General features: G+C 31.5%; 1 protein-coding gene across 1 annotated transcript in view; it reads right to left on the bottom strand.

Annotated features, from left to right (window-relative positions):
- The window catches only part of PIG-A (phosphatidylinositol glycan anchor biosynthesis class A), a 56,353-nt gene extending 36,395 nt beyond the window's left edge, over window positions 1–19,958 (bottom strand). Inside the window, exons 1-6 of the mRNA XM_075357896.1 lie at window positions 18,935–19,958; window positions 14,356–14,512; window positions 13,825–14,004; window positions 7,264–7,382; window positions 4,294–4,409; window positions 3,600–3,691 (exon numbers count right to left, since the gene is read on the bottom strand). Coding sequence (XP_075214011.1) covers window positions 3,600–3,691; window positions 4,294–4,409; window positions 7,264–7,382; window positions 13,825–14,004; window positions 14,356–14,512; window positions 18,935–18,951 — 681 coding nt within the window. The 5' untranslated portion in view covers window positions 18,952–19,958. The remainder of the gene's footprint in view (window positions 1–3,599; window positions 3,692–4,293; window positions 4,410–7,263; window positions 7,383–13,824; window positions 14,005–14,355; window positions 14,513–18,934) is intronic.
- Between the last annotated feature and the right edge of the window lie 7,071 nt (window positions 19,959–27,029).

Below are 27,029 nucleotides of genomic sequence, written 5' to 3'. Positions count from 1 at the left end.
CAAATGAATTTGGAAGAATATGAATTGTATGCTTTTCACTTTTGAAGAAAAACAATGCAATCATATAAGCCTAAACATGGTTACCACAAAATACTTGAACAGGATTCTACATAGTATGCATCAAACATATAAGATAAGGATATTTTCTCAATCATAAAAAATTATTTTCAAAAAAATGAATTTATACAGATATTATAGGATTATCTGAAATAGAAACAAAAAAAAGTTCAGCACAGTGGTATAACATCTACTAATTACTATTTAATAACAAACACATTTAATTCTCTTTAATGCAAATGTCTTCATTACAACATTTAAATATTTACGCTGTCTGTATCTCTCTAGACAAATATTTTATCTCATCCTGTACTATATAAGGAACAGTCTGGGAGAGAAGTTTAAGGAATTAAATTACTTTAAGTTAACCTTTCACTTTCAACTTGGATTTTCCAAATCAAATAAGTTAAGTTATTATTTTTTTTTTTTTTTTTTTTTTTTTTTTTTTTTTTTTTTTTAATGAATGCCTAGAAAATACTTTTTTAATAATGTTTCATGACTTTTTTTTGTTTTATTTATTTCCAAATGTTTCATTTACTGCTAGTTTACTGTAAATGTTCATATCGTTTTTATTCATTTAAAGTCTATTTTTTTTTTATAATTACTTTTACTGATTTTTTAAAGAATTAAGAAAAAAAATATATTTATGTTAAGATTTTTAAATTTGTTGAAAATTATTCTATTTCTCATTTATTTTTTTCATGTAATAAGTAAAAATGTTTTAATTATATGTAATTTAAATCTTATTTTCAAATATTTATTTAAAAAAATTTTAAAACGCATATTACTTAAAATATAACACAAACCAAACCAAACATAGAATATGTGTGTGAAATCTAGCAATCAAGAGAGCACTTTTTAGTAAACAACAGAATACAGAAGTTGACAAAAATTATGTAAATGTTGACTTTGGATTCTACCAAACTCCTGTTACAAGTTTCATTATTCTAATATTGATTTTTAATGAAAGTCAAAACAAAATATGAAATTAAGTAAAACGTGAGCATCATATAAAAATCTTTTGGGAATTCTGAAAAAATATTAATGAGAAAAGATAACCAGAAAACCTGCATATAATATAACTGATGGAATATTATTTAAAATGAATCCAGACCCAGTAATTGGATGGTGTTTGAAATACTGAATTTAATAAGAAATTTTTGACAAATTTTGAATAATGATCTTAACATGACGAGAAATCTTGGAACCATCCTCAAATATGTTTGTCATGTTAAGATCATTGATCATTTTTTCAAAAAAAAAACAATTTACATATACATTTATTTATACATTTTAGAGAAAACTGAAACAAAGTCAAATTTTACGATGAAGTTAAGCTCGCTCAGAATGATCTTCAAATAAAACATCAATCAATGCTCTACAAAATCCCACTTCTCCAAGGCTGAAGGATGCTGAAAACAAGATAAAATTCAAGGCTGTTGAATTAACTGAACCTAATACTTAGAGCATACTGGCTTCCATATCAGCTGATTTCAAGTTCAATTCCTCCTAAATATCCAACATTTTTCCACTTATCATTTCATCCATAACATTTATTAGCATTATTAAAACGTAAGTAAAAGCAAATCTGAGCTTGTAATAAAAAACACAAATAAAAAACGTGCACAGAAAATGCACAAACACCTATCACCAAATAATCATACATTCAGACAGGGAATTCATAAAAAGTATAGTGTACGAGGTGCTACCCAAAAGTTCAGGAATTTTACCATAAAAATAAAATAGCTTATCGTAACTTATAATTTCCACTGTCTCCTTCAAGTAACCCCTTGGGCATTGATACAGTGATCCCAGCTTTTTTTCCATGATTCCATGCATCCCTGGAAGTCTGCAGGTGTAAGTGTTGGAAGCACGTTCTGCGTTTCTTCCTGAATCTCCTCAATTGTGTTAAAACAACGGCCTTTCAATTGAAATTTTATTTTCCTAAAGAGAAAAAAGTTGCACGGGGCAAGGTCAGGTGAATAGGGTGGGTGGGGAATCACTACCATCTTTTTGGAAGCCAAGAAATTCCGAACGGCTAGTGATGTGTGCGCGGGCATGTTGTCATGGTGCAGAACCCAGCTGTTGTTACCCCACAGACCTGAATGTTTGTGCCTAATGCTTTCTCGTAACCGCTTCAAAACTTCACATTAAAACATCCCATTGACAGTTTGACCAAGAGGAACAAATTCCTTATGGATGCCTTTGATGTCAAAAAAACAATCATCATGGACTTCACGTTGCTGCAAACTTGGTGTGCTTTTTTTGGCCGCGGTGAACTTGGCGACTTCCACTGCGACAACTGCTGCTTAGTTTCAGGGTCATACCCGTACACCCATGTCTCATCACTGGTTATGGAGATGAAGTTAGGGTCATCTCTTGCTGAATTTTTCAATTCGCACAGACAGCTACACAATTTTGTTTCTGGTCGCTGCTTAACAGTCTAAGTACGAATTTTGCAGCAATGCATCTCATGTTCAAATTGTCCAACAAGATGCGTTGCACGGACCCATATGACATTTATACAATTGCACAAACATCATGGATTGTTTGTCTACGATCTGCAACAATAGCCTCCTCCACTTTCGTGAAGTTTTCCGGTGTTGTGCTTGTTGATGGTCTTCCTGAACGCTCATCGTCATCGACTGTCGTTCATCCATCTTTGAATCACTTGTACCACAAAAAAGTTTCACTTTTACTCATAGCCTTGTCACCAAATGCTTCCACAAGCATGCGATGGGTTTTTTTAACCATGAAGCAAAATTTGATGCAGGTTCTTTGCTCTTTAAAATCTGCCATTTAGAACTTCACCGAAGCAGTAAAACACAACGTTGCACAACCGCACAAAAGTCAACAATGCAGCCTCTCACCACCACATCTGTTGGAATACAGATTCACAAAGAGTACTGTTAGCCACATCTAGCGACAGCAGGTCGTACCAGCAATGGTTCAAGCGCAAAATTCAAATTCCCCAAACTTTTGGGTAGTACCTCATATATCCTGTAAGGGCCCATGCTCAAATTAAACCAAGGCCAATTATTCTCTCTAGTAATAGGTAGCATGTGTGAAAATTTTTAGCTTATCAGTTAAGTAATTTTTCAATCTGAATTTATAAAATAAATACCCAACAGTCAGTTTAAAATTTTATTAATATTATTCCTTCATGTTGTACATGAAGTGGGTAAAAAAAGATCTAATTACTCACTCTATAGAAAATATGATGTTTAATAAATAATTTATTATTTTACGATTAAGATATATAGTTGTAATAACTTTATTATTCAAATATTTTTATGAAGAAATAGTGATCAAAATTCTGATCACCTTTACCTCTGGTGGATGTAAGTTAACTACAGAAATTTTTCTATTGAGTTCATCACTTTTAAATACATTACACACAAAAAGCTAAAATGGACGTGTTGACACACAGAAGCACTCAAAACCAAAATAGGTTTTGGTTAATCACACAAAAAGTCTCAATATTTTATAACATTTAAATATTCTCTTTACTCACATATAAAAGAGTAAAAAACTATACTCACATCTTGGTATTTGTGACAAATATCAACAATAATTTGTGCCAATAAATCAATCCCCTTCCTATAAACAAGACGGCTTACCAAGACTATAGTGACTGAAAAAAAAGAATCACAAAAACTATAGCATCAAATTATGATAATACAACAGCCAATTTACAATCACTTTACAAAATTGTTATAGTTAATATTTCAATTTAAGCACATGAATGCAATGCATACATGTACAGTTAACAATAATTAATATCTTTTCTCATACTTAATTAATGTCTATAGTGCATACTTTCATCATAGCAAAAAGAAAATTAATACGAATGCTTTACAATAATTGTACCAGTCTTAACCAATCTGCAATATATGGAAAGCGCATCCAAAGTACAAAATCCAGTAGTCAACAGCCAATCTCTCCAGTGAACATCATGATGTTGTAATAGACAGGTCTGAATGTCATCTGCATTTTGGTGGGCTTGCAATGATACTAATATGCAACTCTGTGAAGAAAACAAGAAACCACATCGCTCCTTTCTTTTCTAAGAAAACCTAGCATGAAGGTTTTGTAACACCTGAAAATTGCTATTCATTTTCAGAAGCGACTTATTTCTTTATCAGGTTACCTACAAACAGTAGCATCCAAACAGACAGATACGTTAATTAGTCTAGGAAAATACATCTTTGAATAAGGATTTTTTTTAAGCCATACCTTTATCTTTTTTCCTGTTCTCAGGTTCAGGTATAAACATTGTAGTATCTACTGCATTAGGAATTACAGAAACTCTTTCGTGCTTAACACGAGCTCTTAATACAGTATTTTCTTTTCTGAAAATAAAACAAATATAAATTATATAAGATAAATTATTATCTATTCACATTTATAAATTTTTTATTAATTTTTTTTACCCAAGCCAAAACATATTACACTGATTGATTAAATATAATATACTGGAAATCTCCATTATCTAAAGCAGATTTCTTGATTCAAGATTCTAAGCAATTATATACCTTGTTCATGTAATGAATTTATCTAAAGTAGCTTGTAGACCAATGGCTATACTGATAATTAGAACTGAAGAGAATATGGCTAGGGACAGCACCAAGGAGCCATTACTGTTAAAATATAACTGGTTCAACTGATTCAGACTATCAACTTCCTACATGGTAAGACTAACACTAGCTGCCTGTGCCACTTTGACATGTAACAGAAAAATACTTTATGGATATAATGAAAAGCAATAAATAATACAGGCATTGTCACAAATTTAACTTCAACAAAGAAACTCTCTACCTAATAATCATTAACATAACATTAATTTTCTCAAAATTTTGCAAACATAACCCCACTTACATTAAGCTCAGTAAATGTGTGTATGCTTATCTTTTTTCTATTTTTAAATATGCCCCAAAAATTCCCCCTTCCCCAAAAATCAAAAAAGTTATATTTTTATACAGTGTCCCATATAAAACGCAACCCAACCTTAAGGTATTGAAATAATAAAAAGGCATGTGTAAATGTAATTTTTATTATTACCATCTATTACCTTACATTTAGAGTAAATGTTGGAAGTGGCCGCCATCTTCTTGAATACAAGCTTCAATTCTTTTTACAGCATTTCTTGCATCTTTTTTCAAAGTTTGTGGCTGGATATTTAATGCAGCTTGTTCAATATTGACTTTCAATCGTTCAAGTGTTCGTGGTTTGTTGCTGTAGGCTTTTCAAATCTGGATATCTTGGTGGCCAAAAGCCTTGACTGATAACACGATTACCAAAGAATTCCTCAACGAAATCAGAAGGAACCTGATAGTGCGATGTCGCACCGTCATGTTGTAGCCAGCAGTGTCTGTCTTCCTCTTCTAAGAGTGCAATGAACTGAAATAAAATATTCTGATATCGTTCTGCATTAATGGTGTACTCGAAAAAAAATAGGACCGATTATTTTCTTCTGCGATATCGCGCACCACACGCCCAACTTCTGCGGGTGTAATTGTTTTTTGTGATAAACGTGGGGATTTTCAGCACTCCAAATACTACTGTTTGGCTGCTTACGTAGCCATCCAAATGAAACCGTGCTTCATCTGTGAAAAATAACGAATCCATAACATTAATTCCCCATGAAGAAATCGACACAACCATTGACAATATTGTAGCCGTTTTTCTTTGAAGGGCTCAAGAAGTTGATAAACCATTTGAATGCGATAAGGTCGTAATTGTAATTGTTTGGTCGCCCGATGAACAGTTGATTTAGACAAATTAATTTCAGCAGACAAACGTCTGATCGATTTATTTGGCGAGGCGAGTAATCTGTCTTTGATTTCAGTGACTGTATCTGTATTCAACACTGACGCAGATCTTTTGTGTTCCTTGTTATTAACAGAACCAGTCTCTCTAAATTTTGCAACTAACCTTAATACTGATGTTTTGTTAGGAGCTGGTTTATCTGGGTATTTATGGCGAAACAAATCTTGCACTGCAACCACTGATTTCGTACTGAAGTACGAGTCAACAATGAAAACACGTTCATCTAGCAAAAACACCATCTTGTCTCTAGCAATACACTGAACGTTATGATTGCATTGTTGTTACTATCGGTAGTGTTCTACTGCATCGCCGTGATGTTCAGATGTTGGACGAGTCCATTTCAGTAACGAGTAAGGGAGTAAGCTTGACTTTTGAAATTTCATGGATGAGTGATTGATGGGTTGCGTTTTATATGGGACACCCTGTATATTACATTTTTTTTTTTTTTTTTAATATCTCTCTATGCATAGTAGTAGTGCAATTAACTGCAAAAAAAAATATTTTGGAAACTATATTGGCGAAGGAGAATCAATAAAAGTAAAAATTTCAATTTTTTTTTAATTTTTCAAAACTTTTTTTTTGGTTTATTTAAACTTAATACTAATAAAATTTTAATAAACTTTTAATAATAATATTACAATAAAATTTTCATCATAATTCACCGCTCACCCCCAAAAAAGAAATCTTAGGTAACTTTATTGGTCGTACATCTTTTTGTGGAATTTTTTTAGTTTCTTCCAAGTAATACAGTAACCATAGAAAAATCAAAAGCCTTTCTTGGTAAGTGATTTTGGAGTGGCAAAGCAGAAACAATGATGATTTTTAAAAATTTTTGTTTATTTAAACAGATGATAATTTTACAATAAAACTTCCATCATAAATTACAACCCCCCCCCCCCCAAAAGAAATCTTAGGTAACCTTAATCATGTATAATTATTTTTCCATTACAAGAATAAATAACCAATGTCAGAAAAGTATTACAACTTTGTTGCCACCTTCTTTTTTATACAGAATAGAACAAAAATTTAGCCCATTAAATTACATCAATCACTGACAGTGCAGACTGATAAGCCAAGGATTGCTTCAATACACTTCGAGTACATTAATTTTATCCTTCCTCCTAATTCATTAACACATTTTTTTTAGATTTACAAATAATTCTTCTTCAGATAAAGAACACTAAAAATGGCTACGTAATATGAAAACATCTAGGTTTTTATTATGTGATGTATAATTGTTGTCAGGTAAACAAAACTGAATGATTAATCACATAAACAAACTACAACTGAGCTTACTCTGTAGCAGTAAACATAACAAAGTGCAAAAGGAAAAATAAAATAATTTGTTTTATTTAAATTAGTAAGAAATTAAGTTACCCTGTATGAGAGACGCAAATGCAGTGATTGCAATCTGACAATGACAACTCAAGAAATTTATTTGTAATAATTGCCGATGTATCAGCGAATCCAAACAATGAATGATCAGTAAAAACAGTCTGAAAAATGATACTTAAAATTTTCATACAATCAAATATAAGTATATCATACTTAATAAATTACACCTCCTAAACTTCAAAGAACATCATCTTCTCATCTACTACACAATACTTTATACTTTTTAGTTAAAAATGTATTAGTATCCTTATCATAAAATTCACATTAATGTATTTGTGTTATTAACAATGATTCAAATTTCCTTTTTTCATTGTTCTACATGTATTCTGTTTATGTGTACAAAGGTAAAATATTTTTAAAACCATTTTTGTAAATTGATTCATTTATATATTTTACAGTAAAACCTGAGTTAACAGAACCTGGATTTAACGGAATCCTGTCTACAATGGAAAATTTCTCTGGTCCTGTGAATTTTACCACAAATATGATGTTAATTTTCCCTGAAATAACAGAAACCTGACTGACGTAGAAACGGAAAAAATCTCACCAGTTAACGGAAATGTTTTTTTGAGAATCGTGTAGAGTACTGTAATTTACACAAAAAAATGCGCATACCCATTTAATGCTATGCATAAAGTACAGTACTAAATTTTTCCACAATATAAAATAGTATACATATACTGCACAGTACTATACGTACTGAATACATTATACTGTACACCACTATGTTACAAACTACCCTGTATAAACAAAAATAAAAATTAGTCATGTCAGAGTTGTAACTGATAAATTTGCATTTAACACTACATAAATGTTTATGTTTTCAGTAACTCATCACCAATCATAATAGGCGATGACAGATAGACAGAGAGTGTTAAAACCTTGTACAGGCGACGCACACAGTCACTCTTGTTTTGATTACTTACAGTAAACTAGCCTTTATGCCTACTACCCTGTGAATCGTAACTTAACACACTCTAATCATTCCTTATCTTGAATCACAATTTTTATTTAAATTAATTATGTAATGCCATCACACAATACATCCATGTGTCATTTTGTTCATTATTTTTGTTCATTAAACAAACTATTCTTTACTGTGTTCCCGCGCGCATTTTTGTTTTTCATTCATTTTATTTTTTATTTCTTTATTTTTACGGATCCATATTACAGTTCAATATTTAAAGGACAGAACTGCTGTGTAATTGTTAGTTCAGTGTTCTTCTGAATACTGTGTATTAGTGTAACAAGTATGGCATTAAAAAAAAGAGTTTTGTGGGACTTAAACACAAAAATTAAAGTAATCAAAGCCAGCAAAAAAAGACATTCTGTCCATTAAAAACTTAGTTGAAAAATTTGGCATAGGTAAGATTCAGATCTTAGAAAATTTTTAATAATAGAAACAAGTTAAAAACTGAATGGTTAAAAGGGAGCAGTTCAAATAAAAAAGCATATGCGAAAAACTGGCAACGGAAAAATTAACAAAATTGTTTGGAAGTGGTTTACGAGTTCAAGGGCAAGAAAGTTACCAATTTCAGGAGTAATTGTACAGCACCACGCAAAGGAAATTGCAGAGAAATTATGTAGCACCAACTCCAGCACTTCAAATGGTTGGCTGGAAAAGTTTTAAAAAGCGGCATCAAATTGTGTTAAAAGAAGTATGCGGTGAGGTTGGAGATGTATGTGACAAGACAGTAACTGACTGGAAAACAAAACTTGCTACTTTGACTGAAGATTACGAAAAGAGAAATATTGCAGAGATGAAACCAGACTTTTTTATCGTGCACTACCGAGTAAGACTCTTTGCTTAAAAGGAGAACATTGTACAGGAGGGAAGCATTCCCAGGAAAGGTTGACAGTTTTTGTTTGTGGTTTTATGACAGGAGAACTGGAAAAACCGCTCATTATTGGAAAGGCTGATAAGACAAGGTGCTTTAAAAACATTAAAAAAGACAATCTTCCCACAGTAGGAAGATCCAACAAAAGACCATGGATGAAATCACATATTATGGAGGAATGGTTGCAAGGGTTTAACACAAGAATGAGGCAGCAAAACAGGGATGCTCTTCTCTTTTCAGAGTTGTTTAACATGATTTGTAAAGCCAGAACATTGACAGAAAACAGAGTAGCTGAAAGTAAAAGTTCAATACAAAAAGAAATAACCAATTTTTTTCTTATAATACAGACTAAATTACATAATGAACAGTTATAAAGTTCATTTAGGTTAATTAAAATTATGTTTACTATTAAAGTGTATTAGTTTACGGTACTGAAATTCTTTAATCTTCAAAATTATCAGTTCCTTAATTTAAGATTTTTTAAAATTAAAATATGAAAATTGTTCTACAATCCAGTATACTGTTCTGTATGTGCTAAAATAAGATAGAAATTTTGTGCTTACAAATTTGCTAACAAACTACTCTACAATCCACAGCTGAAAATGAAGTGGGGGTTCTGGTAAGTACACTACCATATTTTTTTCTTTTTAATTGTACAGTCCACTAGTTAATCCCTGTATTCAATAGAATCCTGACCACAACAAAAAATATTTTCAGTTCCATAAAATTCTATTTCCTTGGGTTTTACTGTATGTATGTATGTATGTATGTATATATATATATATATATATATATATATATATATATATATATATATATATACATTAAAATTTAAGATAAAGGAACGTAATAAACCAGAAGTTACAGAACTCCAGTATTTCGGGAATAAAGTCGCAAAGGATAAATGAATTAAGGTATATCAAAAGCTGACTGGCACAAAAAACAGCTTTTATATAGAACAGAACACTGTTAATATTTAATACATATTTAAGATTAGAAAGACTTACTTAAAAATATTTAAATGCAATACAGGAAGCTATTGAAAATTAGAAAGCTTGATGAAAATGAGATGAAGAAATCCTAAAACAAACAGGAAAGTAAAGAAATTTATGGCCACCAACCCGGTTGGTGGATCATATATTAAGATATACACGTTTAATTAATTTGGTGATGTAGGAAAGAGAAGAGGGTAAAAACTTCTAATTATTGCCTACACAGAAATTTATAAATAAAATAACTGAAGTTGTAGAATGTAGTAATTTATGTTTAGTTAAAAAAATTACACAGAACAAAAAGGAATGGCATCAAGCCAATCAAGTGACCTACAACACATAAAATGTACAAAACTTAAAACACTTAACATCTTAAAGGGAAAATGGTATATTATATTAGAACACAAAAAAAAACTTTAAATAAAACAACCAACAATTATAATGGTATCATTCATTCACATACAACTAAGGCAATTCCAAGTAAAGGGTGTTCAACTTAAAAGAGGCTCCCATCACTTAGTTTAGTCTATAAATAATGGTTTATTGGCAAACACATAATAATTCACAGATGTTAAAAATAATGTCTATGCACTTGACAAATTTGCCCATGATCCTGATTACTCTTGTTAGATGTACCCTGACTGTTTCCAGGATGGCATTAGTAATGTATGTCCTCAATCCCTGCAGGCTGTGTGGATTGTTCCTATAAACAATTTATTTTAAGTAACCCCACAGAAAGAAATCTGGACTAGTCAGATCACGAGGTAATGGGAACCACAATCCTTTAAAAATAATTCTTCCACTGAAAAAATCCCACATCTCCAAAGTAGAGTGAACTGTATGGCAAGGGATAATGTCCTGTTGCAACCAGTAGTCACACTCATACTCTTGCAGGACAATAATTTCTTAGTAGATGGCAGCATCCAGTTTTTTCCAAAAAACAAAGGTCATATTATTTGACGCCTTGAAGCAGCACACTATACACCTACTTTTTTGTGGGTGTAGGGAATTCAAAGAAAATGTGCCAGTTTTTAGTACCCCAGGTGTGGTAGTTCTGACTATTACAACAGTTTCAAAAGCAGTTTTAAAGCAAAGTTTCAAAGTTTTAAAGCATGGTTTCTCAACAAAGTGAAACCATACTTCATCTGTGAAAAACAATGTTGATCTAAAATGCCTCTAATGAAGTTGTTTAACCATTAACAGTAGTGAACCCTTTTAACATAATCAGCATTAGTTAGCTCATGAAAAACCTGCATTCATTACAGTTAACATTTCAGCATTCTCCTCACTGCAGTGTGGCTTGAACCTAGTGAAATATTCTTTTCCAATCTTAGTATTCGCATAGATTTATGAGAAGACCTTGTAACTGCCACTTTAATATCCTGTACAACCTGCGTCATTAAAACTGACCTGAGTTGGGCATGTTTCTGGTCTAACACCAAACCTATTTTACAAACTTTTTTAACAAACTTCTGAACAACACTTTTCACGGGTGTTTCTTTTTCAAATCTCTCCCTGAACTTTTGCACACACACCAAGAGATTTCATCTAATAAGTTTCCATCACAAGTACACTTTCTTCGATAGTTAACCGTATTTTAACGAACAACACACAATAACGCAACCTTGTTCATAGGCCAATGGTTGACACAGACTGGCAATACTCAAGTATAGAGGCAATAAACAGTCCTCCCCACTCCAGCTATAGTCAGACCAACATCTTCCACATTATTTCACCTATTTCAAACCAATATATGCATTTTAACAAAAATATGCATTTAGTGTAAACTACTGAGTGATGAGACCTCTTTTAAGCTGAACACCCTCTAATATTCCACAACAAAAGTCTTCCACCTATATTCACAATGTTTATAAGTTATGATTTTACTGTGACATATTTCTATTCATGTAATAAGCATTATGTGAGAATAGAGATTGAATATTGAGTATTGACATATAAATAGGCTTACCATATTTTTTTAAGTGTTACTGAGAACTTAACTTGAAAAAAAGCGGACAGACCGAGGACATGTAAATGGCTATGTGAGCATGGTAAAGTTTTCCAAATAATTTTTTTGAAATTAACTTTTTAATATTAAATATGTAAATTTAACTTACTTATTAAATATAAACAGTAACATTATAGGAATTTGATAAAAAATAAGTAATAGATAAGAACACACCTGTGTAGTTAAGAATGTAACAAAAATAACTGAAGTAATGCAGCTTAAATTTATATAGCTTAAATTTTGACACGGCTGCCAATTGCCATCACAACAGGAACCAAGTAACATCTAGGCTAAAGCAAAGTAAATATACTCAATACAATTTAAACTGGTCAAATATTCTGAGTACATTTATGTTGTGCCTGTAGATTAAGAACTGGAGAATTTTTTAACACTGCAGACATTTTACAACAGCAAACATTTTCACAGATGAGTGTTTTTTTTGTTTGCAGTAAGCGACAACTTTACAACTTTTATACACAACTTTACAATTTTTAGATATTTTGGAAACCACTTTAACATGTGATCAATAGAATATTTGACTGATCTCTCCACTCATTCAGAATGTTAAGTTTGTCAAATTTGAGTTCATTAATTTTTTATGTTTTATTTAAAATTTGCAAGTTATGGTTAGAGCCTTTATACACATGATAACTTTTACAAAGTGATTTACAAAGGTTAATAAAAACTGACTAACGTAAAAATTCTTAAAAAATAGTACCTGACTTTCATCTTTCATTGCTTTTAATTCAAATATTACTCATTATGTTATCAGTTCTGTACAATATGGTAAACAAGTATAATTCCATGTCACATCTATGTTACTTAAGATATTATTTAGAATTCTTGATAATATTGAGTCAGATACTGACTCTACATAAAGAAACAAGAGCAAGCATATCATGTTTTTCATCAAATAAATAAGGAATGTTAATGATTGTCTTGCACATGTACAAATCAGGTATAAGTGATTGAAGTACTACTAGTACAAATAAAACAAAAATATGTCAACTTTTAACAGATAACCAAATTTTAAAGAAGTACAATGAAAGAAAGTATAAAAATCTTGTGCTGCAATTCAATCCTGAAGAATTAAGAAAAACTTTTCAGTTTTGTTTTCACTTTAAAATTTTACCATAAAATATTCTTTTGAAAATATTTTTGTTTATATAATAATTTGACAGAAAAAATATTTTATGTACTAATTTACTGAAATTTTTTTAAAAATGATGAAGATAATACTGAGTATAACAAATGTGCAAAAGTTAAAAATATAGTTTTTACAGAATTGAACATCAAAGTTTGTAATCCTGACCACAAAATATTTTTTTTATTTTTTCAGCAAATATGCTTGAACATTAGTTTCTAGATTAAATCAGCACAATTTTCAAACTGCTATATTTTTATAAAGACTAATTTTTTTTTCAATTTATATGTTCTTACTTCAATATCTTTATATTTACATTAACCACATCAATTTATTGGCATGATACTAACTGGTCAGTCATATTATGTTTCTTATTGGTAAATCCAAATAAAGCACATTAAAACGAAAATATTTTGCATAAACATCATTTTGAAAATTTCTTTGAAAAATATCTCTTCAAAATAGAGGATACTGACTGCTCATCAAAATGCTGAATAAAATAGAATAAGATAATCATGACAATACTGTACAAAATAAGTGAAATGAATTTTTTTTACATACCTTAAGTCCTAACAAACGACCAATCATCATTGCTTCATGAGCAAGAGCAGAGAATGCAGAGTGTCCATGTACTATTGTAATTCTTTCACGAATAAATATATAACGAATCAGTGGTAATGAGCATATAATAGATGGCAATATACATTGATTATAAAATGTTATAATAGGTAAATAATAAACCTGTAATTAAAACAAGACAAATTAAATTTATTTAAGAAAGAAACACTGAACTTATTCAAAGTAACATTTAACACAGACTAATGTTCATAATTTTATTGAAATAATCATAATCTTTAAAATATACAGTATGTCTGAAAATAACAATAAATATTGGAGAAGTAATTACATTAAAAATGACTGATAGTATTGGAAGACATCGCAAATAAAAAATTATTTATTGGTTTATAATGAAAAAAAAAACAATTCACTGTACATTGTACTAAACATAGGGCGACAGAATACTTTTTCAATATAATCATTATTTATAATTCCCAACAATCATAGACTGTTTTACAAAGATAAAAACCTTACCTTCAACCCATTTGTCATGTAACGCACCCCAACACGATCTTGATATGAATGAGTGAGGACAATGACTTTATGACCTCGTAAAAGCAGGCACTGAGATAAGTTGAAAATGTGTTCTTCCACACCACCCATATTTGGATAAAAGAAATCTGATACCATGCTAGAAAAGAAAATTATAATTACACAAAGAAATTTTGTAAATTTTTTTGACTTGATGAGTACAGACCAGATTATATGCATTTGCATATTAAGCCCATTCTCACCGGTTATTGTATATTTTCCTTAAAATCTAGTGATGATACATACTATCACTACATTTACAATATTTTTCGGTAGGGTACCTAGTTAATAAATGAAAGCTTACGTTGTAGCTGGCCAAACCTATTAGCCGCATGGCTCTTAGAGAGCACTTAGCAGCCGCACATCTATTGTTTTTGGTAGGATAATATTATTATGAGACCAAGTATAACACAGACTCACACGAGGCAAGGACGAACGATACCGTTCTGCATTGCGCATGCCTACTGCAGCACTCCTCCCACCAGCCAATTAAATTATGAATTTTATTGTTGATGCGTTTATTGTATCAGTTTAGTTTTTTACTTGTTTATGCAAAGTTTAATGTGTACCATGCCACCCGAACAAAAAATTTTTCTCTTCATATATAGCTGACTATTCTGGAACATTTACATATGACAGAAATGTTTTATATTGTCGAGTTTGCGAGAAAAATATTTCATGCACAAAAAAGTTTCAAATAGATCAGCATGTCAAGACAAGTCTTCATACTGCAGGATTGCAAAAGAAAGGCCTACGACCACAACCTGTAACAGTAGGAAGAAGCAGTGATTTCACTTCCAAAGGTAAACGAAAAAACCACTTTAGCATGGATTTATGTGAAGCATTGCTTACAAGTAATATTCCTCTTCACAAACTTACAAATCCTACCTTCAAAGATTTTCTGCAAAAATATTGCTTGAATCAAAATATACCAAAGGAATCAACAATGTATAAAAATTACATACCATCAATTTACCTGTATGTTCTGGAAGAAATACGCAATGAACTCAAGGATAGCATTAATAGGATTTCAATTAATAGGACCACAACCAACAGTTGTGGTCATTACATTGTGAATTTAATTGTCGGTGCATTAAAACTAGAGCCCTCTTCTTCCTCTTTGATGGCTTACAAACACTGTGAAAAGACAAATCATTCTAATCGCAGCTTTGTGAATGAGGGCATTAAAAAAATATTTCTTGAATCTTCTGCAGATGAAAGAGTGTTTATATTTATCTCACATACTATTTCCTATTTGATCCAGGCAGCCAAAGCTCTCCAAGTATTTTATCCCAATTAATTCATGTGACGTGCTTTGCTCACGAACATAGACTCGCTGGAGAAGTACGATCCAGATTTGGGAATGTAAATAAACTGATTTCATCAACAAAGAAAGTGTTTCTTAAGGCAGCTGCTTGCAATAAGTCCTATAAAGAGAAACTCCCAAATGTGCCTTTACCTCCCAAACCAGTGGAAACTCAATGGGGAATATGGATTGAAGCTGTGCTATTTTACAATGAACATTTTGAGGCCATCAAAGGTGTAGTAAATAACTTCAGTAGTGCAGAAGCTATGGCAGTTTGTCAGTCCAAGGCAGCAGTTAACGATTCTAAAATTAAAAAAAATGTAGCTGTGATTAGCACTCATTTTTCCCACATAACTGCAAGTATTAAAAAGCTTGAAACACAAGGTTTGGCATTGACTGAATCAATTCAGTTAATGAATAAAATCTGCCAAATGAACTCCACACTGCCAGAGGTATTCCCTTGTAATCTTAAAGAAAAATTTGAAAACATTTTAAACAATAACCCAGCCTTTGAACCTTTATGTCAAATTGATAGTTTTATAATGGGACAGGTGAACTTTTGTCAGAAACAATAAGTGCTAACATAGCACCAAAATTCAAATACTGCCCAGTTACCTCAGTGGATGTGAAGCGATCCTTTTCCATTTATAAAAATATTTTGAGTGATCAAAGACAATCTTACTACCAAACATTTAGAACATTAATTGATTGTCCATGTTTACAAAAGTAACAAAACATTAAATAATTGTTAATTATCAAATTTATTAATAAGTTATTCAACTAATTACTAACTGTATGCTGATTTTGAAATAAAAAAACTAAAAATTGCTATTTTTTTTTATTATTTAGTTGCATATTTTGACACTTTTCATGCATACATAAAGCATTTTTCTTGCATATTTCAAGTGTTTTATGTTGCATATAATCCGGTCTTTACTGATGAGAAAAGAACTATGCTAAAACAGAAAAGTATTGAATATAGATCTAATTTCAAAAGGAAGTTATTAAAAAACATGCAAGGAATGCTGCAAGTTGAAGATCTAAAAGTTATAAAAACAAAATAACTAAATAAGCAAGTAGTTAAAACGTATGAAATTAATGATTAATGATGATAAGCATAATGTAAAATTAACAACCAATGTATTACAACAAAGCTACATCAATTTTTAATAAATGTCCCTAACGAAAATGAGTATACACAGGTTTCTACAAGAAACAATTTATTAATAATTAAATCTACTGTTAACAATAAACACTATTTCCAGAAATAAAGACTTCACCAATCTTACTGAATATTTACAGGTGATAAAATTTTTGTGATCTATCAAAGTTACAATTTTTATTTTTGTAATCACATGGTTGCCATTATAAACATTATTGTACAAATGGTACGTATTATCTACATATTTTTAACTTATTGTAAGACAATTCTCATGATATTACTTTCATTTAAATGGAAAAGGGAAACGTAATTTAAACATGATGTAACTACAGCATGTTGCAGAGTAAAGTTTCTGTAATTCATTTTTTCAATGAGAGATGAATCTTGTATTGTGTAAAAAATGTCAATCCATCAGATTCAAATGCAGAACCTTCAGGATGAAAGGTAGAATTGCTAGCACTTCACAATGGAGGTCACCATAATAATAATAAAGATAATAATACAAGAATAAGAAATAAGTAATGTGAGTATATTAAAGAAAGAAGAATGTTCAAAAACTCAACTGTGTCTTATTTCATTACAAGTTTATTTATTTTCCAAATTTTATAAATAGCATTAATTACTCTTAAAGATTTGTCTAATAGGCTGTAATACATTATAATGCATAACATAAAACACAAAACGTAAATAAAATAGTAATACATTAAAAAAAAATTAATTAATATCCATTTTATTTTTCTGAATCCTCTAACTCTTACCCAGTAACGTAAGTAAATTCTGTATTAAAAACTATATTGAATTACCCTACTTAGACAAGTATACTCATAAAAAAAATAGCTCACAAATTTAAAACATCTTGATAAAATGTCACCTTAAAAGTAACAAACAAACCATTAAACACAAATCACAATCCCACTGTGGTATATAAAGTAAACTGTTCCTATTACACAATTTTCTGCAAAAATGGGATACAATTTTAAACAAAGATACACTGAAAATTTAATAGACCTTTACAGCAACACAGATTCAACATTTGTTAACAACTTCAAAAATTCACCACCAGTGACAACCATAGTATTCTTCACATACATAAAAATTAACATCTAAGTAACATATTTAAAAAATTATGAAACATACAATTATAAAGAAGCAATATAAAAAAATAGCAACAGTAAATGAACAGACAAAATTTAAACCACACTCCCTTTTTGTTATCATTCTTAATACTACACATAATTAAAAAAAAAAAAAAATCACCAGCAATAACAACTGCTGATGCCAATGAGAAAATGGCATCAGTAATTTGGAACAGTCACAAAGATGCTGAATTTTTTAACTTAGTTCAAGACAATCTTGAACTAAGTTTTTAAACATATTTTACTATGCAATTGGGCTCAGTTCACCACTGCAGTTTTATATTTTTAATTACAAAATTGCCTAATATCTTCAAGAAAAGCACACAAAATTTATAATTATTTATTTTATTTAAAGATGGAATTTATATTTAAATATACTTTTAAAAGTAAAAAGTTAACCACTTTGTTAACTTATACTACATATGTATTTTTGCTAAAATACATATGAGAGGGAGAGATGCCAATAATTATAAAGTTTCATTTAAGTTTCTGTAATGCTTGATTTTTTAATAATTTTTAAAATGAACAAAAAATCGAATGTGAATAATAAAAAACATATCACTGAATACTTATTTCTATCACTTATTAACATAAATATAATCTATTATATACTTAAAGCAGGCGTTCAAAAAAATTGCTTATTCCAGCAAAAACCTCTTGCTTCAAAAACGTTACAGTACAGCATATTAGAGAAACTGTATATATAAAACACCCAGAAAATAACAAATTTTTAAAACTGAATAAACGGACGCTAAAAAACCAAAAATAAAATTTATTTCTGTGAAAAACACATACGATAAGTAAATAAGAAAGTATCAATAGCCAACTTTCTGTTAATAATAGTTAATAAAACGTAAACAAAAGAAAAAAGTAAAATTACAAACAAAATATTTGACAACACAGTTATAAAAAACCTACCATATTCTGTGTTCCATGATGAATACATTAAACACCTCATCTTCCAACTCTACCAAAAAACAACATATTTTTACATTAAGCCGAAAAGCTCATATGACAGCAATTATTAGGGACACATAACCACACTTTTAGCTTTAACTGCTACAAATCCTCTAAAATTAAGTATCTATCGATACTGCCGGCCTCTGTGGCGCGTGTGATAGCGTCTCGGCCTTTCATAAGGGGTCCCGGGTTCGAGTCCCGGTCAAGTATAGCATTTTCACACTAAAAAATTGTCATTTCATCTCATCCATTGAAGCAAAACCTAATGGCGGTACTGGAGGATAAAATAGTAGAAGAAAAAACTAAAAACGTTCTATCGATAGTATAAAGATTTGTTTTTATATGAGTAGAGGACGAGTAACTGGAATATCGATACTACTTCACTTTCTCGCGATGATTCCTAGCAGAAAGTAAAGTCTAATACTTAACTTAGGACAAAAAATAAATCACAAGAAGAAAAAATAAAACTACACAGTGACAGGCATCCTGTTTCCCATTTCTAGGTTTTTCTCCAGATCACATCTCCCAAGTCGAGCACATGGAAACTTTTCAGTCACCGCTGTTGTCCAATATATTTCCTGTTAGATAATTAGCATGTTAGTACCGCGAGCCAATTTTTTTGGATCTCTTCATAAACGAAACGTAATCCTTAATAGTCAACTCTCTATACGCCTAAGAAACCACGGCGTCTCTCTTATAGTCATCAATTTATTTTGGAATCTTTGAATTACCTCAACACTGCTGTTGCTCGTCGTACCCATAGCTGGATCCCATATATCCAAAAAGGTTTAAGGATAACTCTTTAGATCAACAGTTTATTTGACAACGATAACTGTGAGTTTCTATCCAGTAATAAGTCTAGTTCCCTATACTTGATGGTAGGCTGTTTCCTCTTTTCTACCACATGGCCCTTCACTTCAGTCGACGATCGAAGTGTAGGCCAAAGTACCGCACCCTATCCGTGTGAGAGATGTAGACGCCATTCAGCTGGACCCTTGGACAATCATCTCTTCTCATCGTAAATATCACATGACTCGATTTGTTCTGATTCACTCTCACTTTCCGTTTTGTCAGCCACAAGCCGCTCGTCTAATTTTTATTGTAGTTAAGCCGAGGCTTAATTCGGGTCTTCATCTTATTTTCATACTTTGTTTTTTTTTAGTTCGATTTATTAATTCAATTTACTTATTTTTTGGCAATCGAGTTTTTTAATTGCTTTTATTTACAAAACAAATTCATAACACCAGTTTTATCAAATGTTTTTATTTTGTCTGATATCAAGAATTTGCTTGATGGAAAAATTTAATTTTTAAAAATATGATAGTTTTGTTGAACAAGCTTAATGTTATCATTAATCATGCAAGATAAGAATTTATTTACAAATAATAAAATTTTATGCATTAACTGAAATAATCTTGTAAATGCTTTTTTCCATAGAAATCCAGTGAATTTCAGAATGAAGCAAATGTTATATTTATTCTCTACCTCATTCATCTCAGAGTACAGAAAACAACCAGTTATCAGTGAAGCCTTTATAAACTTAATTAGCTTTTTAGGGTTGTTTAACACAATTTTACATTCTGGTGATGTTCCTTTGGAAGCAAATGCTTACCTTTATATGAAACAATTATTCATATCCAATGCTATTTCCTGATTTTTGAAGCAATCCCACCATGCCTTTCTGTAAGAGCACAAGCTCCATCTGAATCAAAAACATACAATTTTTCTCACTACAAACTTTTGTCTCTCATTCAATTGTTTGGGATAGCAAAGTTCCACAAAACAGCCCTAACATACATAAAATGAACTTAACCAGCAAATGTTATAAATTAAAAAAAAAAAAACATACTAAACTGTAAAGATGTAGACTCTTTAACAAGGACTTAACTCATTACACCTCTTTTTTTCTGTTTAGCCTCTGAAACCACCATAAGGTATTACTTAAGAGGATGATATGTATGAATGTAAATGAAGAGTAGTCTTGTACAATCTGAGGTCAACCATTCTTGAGATGTGCGGTTAAGTGAAACCCAACTACCAAAAAACACCAATATTAACAATCTAGTATTCAAATCACTTACTTACTTTATCAAAGCAACTGCCTTTACTAGGATTTGAACCTTAGAACACTTGACTTTGAAATCAGCTGATTTGTGACAAGTTCACCACTAGACCAACCTGCTGGGTTAACTCATTACACCTAAAACATATAGTCATGACCCCAATACTGTTATTGGTTGACAAGAAAAACATGAATTGCAGTGTGTCGTCAGGAATATTACCATATGCATATTAACTGCACATCATTTGTAACATCAACAGTCTCATCTACTTGTAATCCATAAAAAACCAACTCTTAAACTATTTCACTTACATGAAGTTATACATCATCTGCGTTGTTAATTCTGCAATTGACTTGACTGATCTGAAAATAAATCAATTCAACAACTTGTTTCAAAAATAGCCTTTAACCACATTTTTTATAGCTGGAAGTAGTAAAATTTTTCCTCATAGAATGAGATTTATGAGAGGGTGGTGATGAAGAAATAGTGGTTGAGGAGACCATAGAGTGGTAATGGCTAAGCTTACGATTTAGAAAAATTCCCAGTGTAAAGGTTATAAAGTAAAGAAAAATTAAATTTTGAAGTTGAAAAAAAACAAGATAAGGGAAGAGTTTGAAAGAGATAAAGGAATGCTTAGCTAAAGGAGAAATAAAGAGGTGGAGGAAGAGTGGGGATGCTTCAAGAAGGCCATGATGGGTATAGCAGAGCGCATGTGTGGTAGAGCCAGTGGGAAAAGAAAAGGAAAGGAAACAAATGGGTGAAATGATGATGTAAAAATGGCAGTTGAAAAGAAGATAGCATGGAAGACACGGAGACAAAGCCATAAGAATGAGGAATGAACGATAAGCATAGGAAACCAAAAAACAGAATGCAAGAAAGTTGTAAGCAGCAGAAAAAGAAAATGCATTTTGGTGTCATTAAAAGTAAAAGGAAAGAGAGATAGGATACAAAGTTTATTAAGAGCACTCTAGGACATGTGATACTAAAAGAGGAAGAAATAGTTTGTAGATGGAAGAATATTTAGAGAACTCCTTAACCCAAATTGATCGGAAGAAAGAAAGGAGGAAAAGAACAGGACATGTGAGGAAAGAGGGAAAAGAAGCAGGGTATTACATAACAATGGAGATAGAGGATGTTTTAATAAAAATGAAACAAGGCCAAATACAAGAAATTGAAGAGATAAACACCAAGATGGTGAAGGATGCAGTTATTTATGGTTTATAATGGCTGTATAGAAAAGGTTTACTATAAATATGTTGTTTACTATATATACTCATACATATATAGAGTGATTCACGAGGATAGGGCAATACTTTGACAACTCGTTCTAGAGGCTAAAAATAAGAAAAAAGTTCATATAAACATAGGTCCAAAAACGCTTCATTAGCGAGTTATACAGAGTGAAATATTTCGCCCAAGTTTCAGTTCCTCCGGGTAAATTAAGGCTTTCTGAAATTCTGGAAAGGTCAATTAAGGAGCAAATTCAATTGTTACTTATGGTTTTTGAGCTGGGAAATCTAAAAAAATAGGTCCCAGAACTGTATCTCTCTTAGTTTCTAAGATATCCCATGTAAAAAGCCAAAAAACACATTTTTTTTTACATTTGAGCATATTAACATTGTTAAATTGGCAATAAATCATACATTTTTTAAACATAAATTGTAGAGAATTTAATTATAAGAAAATTAATGTAAATAATGTCAACAGAGGCCAAATAAAATTTTAAACATGTCGACTTTTATTAACAAAACAGATTAATTTTTAACAGACAAAAATAAAATGCCATCTTGTTCAAAATTAAAGGCTTAATATTTTAGTAATAACATAAATTTTGATAAAACTAATATTTACGAAGATATAACTGATTGAAAACTAAAAATGCCCGCCATTTTGTAATTTGCAAAGGCAATTAAATCCTGATTTTTTGCTAATTTTACAACTTTATTATCAAGACGCTTACTAAATATTAATGTGATTCCTCCATTCCAACTTGAGATATAAATTTTTATATATAAGTAGTAAAATGGTGCATAGTGTGAGAATGAAGGAGAAATCGCAATTTCTCCTAAGGATATTTTTTGTTTAGTTTAACAAGTAGAATTTGAAAAAGTATAGCCAGCACACCAGTTTAGAAACACTGTATATACATATAAACTTTTCAACTTATGGTGGTTTTGGGGTGTCTGGGGGATGTGAAACGCGAAGATGAGGTGAAATTTTCCGGAAATCAAATCATGGTACCCATTATAAGTAGCTTTCTTATGAAATCTATCTAAAATTAAAGCGCATCGACACAATATTTGTTGTTTCCATCAGAAACTTCCTACTGCCTGTTTTTTTTCGCTTACACCCGTGTTTCTGAATTATTTTCCACAAGAAACCGGTTTTGCTTGTAAATAACTCCCTCTCCTTTGAAATATGCGATATTCTTTTCAACGTAGGAAATTGTTTACTTCTATAAATCTCATAAATAACATTCCTGAACGCTGTTTTAACAGTCATTGTGTTCTGAGACAGGTATCTTTCTGTTTTTATTTTTCCCGGAAGTGGCTTCAAGCGGTTCTTTGAAAATTCGAGATGGATTTTTGAGTATGTGAAACCAGTTTGGTTATTCGGTTACTTTGCGAAATGGAAGAAGTACATTGTTTTCATTTTTTTGAAAATAATTTCTCAATTGTTTTGGGATTTAAAAGATAATTCCTGAACGGACAATTTCTTTGTTATTCTGCCATTATATATATATATATATATATATATAAATGAATGTTTGTTTGTCCTGCATGCGTCCTACCATTCATCTCATTGCAATGAAACTTTGGTTTTGTGCGCACGCCCAAAGGTTTCTGAATTAGTTCGGACAATATAGGTGGCGCTGGGGTCGAGATATTTCGAAAAATTGTATTTAAGGTCCGAGTTGGCTTATATTCAGAATATATATTAGTTAGGTGAAAAGAAATATTTATTTCCCTCTGGGAAGGAAGGGTTGTAATATTTATATTATACCCCTGGATCATACGAACCCGCCTTCTACTTCTGGATAGCCAAGATGCCCCTCCGCAGGAGAGCTGCCCTTCCCGGCCCTAACCTACTAGGTTCCAGGCATGCATTTCATATGCCCTTCATACCATCAGGGTCCTCTGTGCTATCATCAGAAGCACCCTGACTTCCCCGCTCTTGTGTGTGGGCAATCCAAGGTGGGCCGCCTACCTGTCCCTAGACATCGCCACATTTCATCCGACTTCATTTTTTGAAGTTACAAATACATAAAATATAAAACAAGACAAAAACAACATAACTTGAACAATTACAATTCAGAATGTACTAATTACCAACACCTTAATCTAATAACTAAGCTTATTACACTTAAGGCCGGATACAGCTCCAACCCTGATAGATCGGATATCCCAATTCATAACTCCTTTGTTCTTTCCAACATATTGCTCTTCACCCCAGAATGCTTTTTCCCTATCTTTAGTCTGCAGTAACTATGAAACCAGTGATGCAACTTCAACCCACTGCCTTCCATGTACCCCACAAAGATGTCTGGGGGTCAACCAGCTAAGTCCCTTTGGTCATTTGACCCCCTTCCACCTTCTATATTGAAAGAATACACGCTCCACTGTATCCTCTTCCTCGCAATAGATACAGGTTGGAGTGTACCTAAATTCAATCACATAAATATAGTAACATTAGGCTTTTGTTTATCAATAGCGGATGCCGCTTATACAGAATACATCCTTAATTATTAACATCCTGTTCATATTACTGATAGGAACGAAGTTACACTAGTTTTATAAAGCTGATTTATTCTGTGTAGGCTGCATCTGGTTCTAATGACACTACAGTTACAGTATCAGTTACCCATTGTTGTCTTTTCTATTCGCCATAGTCATTGTGCTGTTTGTATCTGTGGACGGTTATGTGCACTTTATCTGTTTGTTTATATTGTAAAGTTTAATACGATGATTTATTTTAATTACGTCATTTGAGTATAAAAGGACAGCGTCTACAATCTTTTACAGTAAATGAAAAACTGCGTTATAGAAGGGGCTGAAAAAATTGGAAATTGAGCGGCAGGAAGAAAGCTGCATTCGAGACTGGCACAAGAAGAAACAACTTCTGGTGAAAGGCACTGGTACTAAAAGGGCTTTTCGTGGCTTAAAACCAAAATACACAGACATAGAAAAAAAATTGTATGACTTACAGAAAAAAGGAAATGCAGTTATGCTGTCACGACAGAAATGTGTCAATCATATGCTCGTGAAATCGCTAAATCATTGAATAAAGTTGATTTTAAGGCAAGCTGTGGATGGATTTTGCACGAAATGATTTGTCAATAAGATGAAAGATGACTATTTCTCAATTACTTCCAGATGCTTATTAACAAAAAATATTACATTTTCACAAATACATAATAAATCTTAGAAAAGATAAAGGCTATTTGCCTTCTCAAATAGGAAAAGCTGATCAAACCCCCCCGTATATTTTGAAATGACATTTGACAAAACTGTAAACAAAAAAGATGGAAAAAGTGTTACGATTCGCACCGGTGGTAATAAAAAACAAAGGTGTAGTGTTATGCTTTGCATTACTTCTGATGGATCAAAATTACCTCTGTACATTGTTTTTAAAAGCAAAACTCTTCCTACCGTACAGGTAAATGGAGTTATCAGACCACAGGAATCAGGTTGAATGGACGAAACCTTAATTTTAGATCGGATCAAGTGTGTATGGCAAAAGCGATCAGATTTACTAAATAAAAAAAAATACTGGTATGCTAGTAATGGATAGTTATTGGGAGCATACGGCTGATAAAACAAAAGACATTTTAAAAAGTTTTATGATGAAATCACTAATCTGATTTCTTCCTTCTAATGTGGTGTGTTTCTATAAGACTCAGTTTAGACTGCTCTTTAAACCACAAAATGAATACTTCCATGATGTAGAATGCCTTATGAAGTTGTTCTGTACTTTTCATAATGTCAACAATCTTTCATCTGTTGTATTTTTGTCACTGACATTTTTACTTTTATTATTTGAAACACCATCAGAAACCAAACTTATTCAATATTTTTTAATATTATTTGTGGTGTAGGAGTGGCCTTCCCACATAAAATTTAGTAAAACTCAATTACACCATAAATCAAGTTTTCACCAGGCCTTACATCAACATAATTTTGTCCAGCAAAAATATTTAAATGCTGTTGGAGGCTCTTTAAAATAATTATTCTGAGTTCTTAAATACAGGACAATTACTATTCAAGAGAGCCACCCCCCCCCCAAACTGCAATTTCTTATCGCTGTTAAAACCTGATGAGAACTTTAATGACAACCTTAAAAGCCTGCTACTTCTAAAACATAAAAAATATATTTATAATTAAAACTGACAGATTGGTTACCCATTGTTTTATTTAATACTGTATAACGACATTTAGTCCATTATTTCCATACCTTGTTTTCTTTTTTTTTTAAGTTTTTAATTTTTATTATTCAATACTTTTTAGAGAAAAATTCACAATTCAGAAACTTATGGATATAACGTATTAACATACAGAGCTAAATGAGGAAACTGTTAACATTTATCTAAACTTACAGATTTGTCAAGCAATTATAAGTTTGAGACACAAACAGCAATTTTCTGGGATCCAAACAACTAATGGCTAAACTCTCGAACTGTCTCACATGACTCAATGCAATGTAGGCCTGGCCCTTTGCAAAGATGAGTGCTTAGATCTATGACAGCTCTACCTGTGGTAGTCCCTTGTAGTTCATCAAGTCCAGCCCAGCACAATATTTGTGGCAGCATATGCCATTCCACTTTGCCCTACCCCTGTAAAGTTCTTGTCCTTGTAAATTTGTTGTCAAATTTGACAACAGTGAACTCTATACAATGCAGATAGCATTACCTAATCATACTGTCATCGTACTCTCCAAAATACAGTTTGTAGGAGCTTGGCGGCCTCAAAATGATCTCAGTGTAGTACAAGGTG

Source organism: Lycorma delicatula, chromosome 2 (genome assembly GCF_047948215.1).
Source record: "Lycorma delicatula isolate Av1 chromosome 2, ASM4794821v1, whole genome shotgun sequence".
Lineage (NCBI taxonomy): Eukaryota > Metazoa > Arthropoda > Insecta > Hemiptera > Fulgoridae > Lycorma > Lycorma delicatula.
This window is presented reverse-complemented; position numbering and strand designations above follow the sequence as displayed.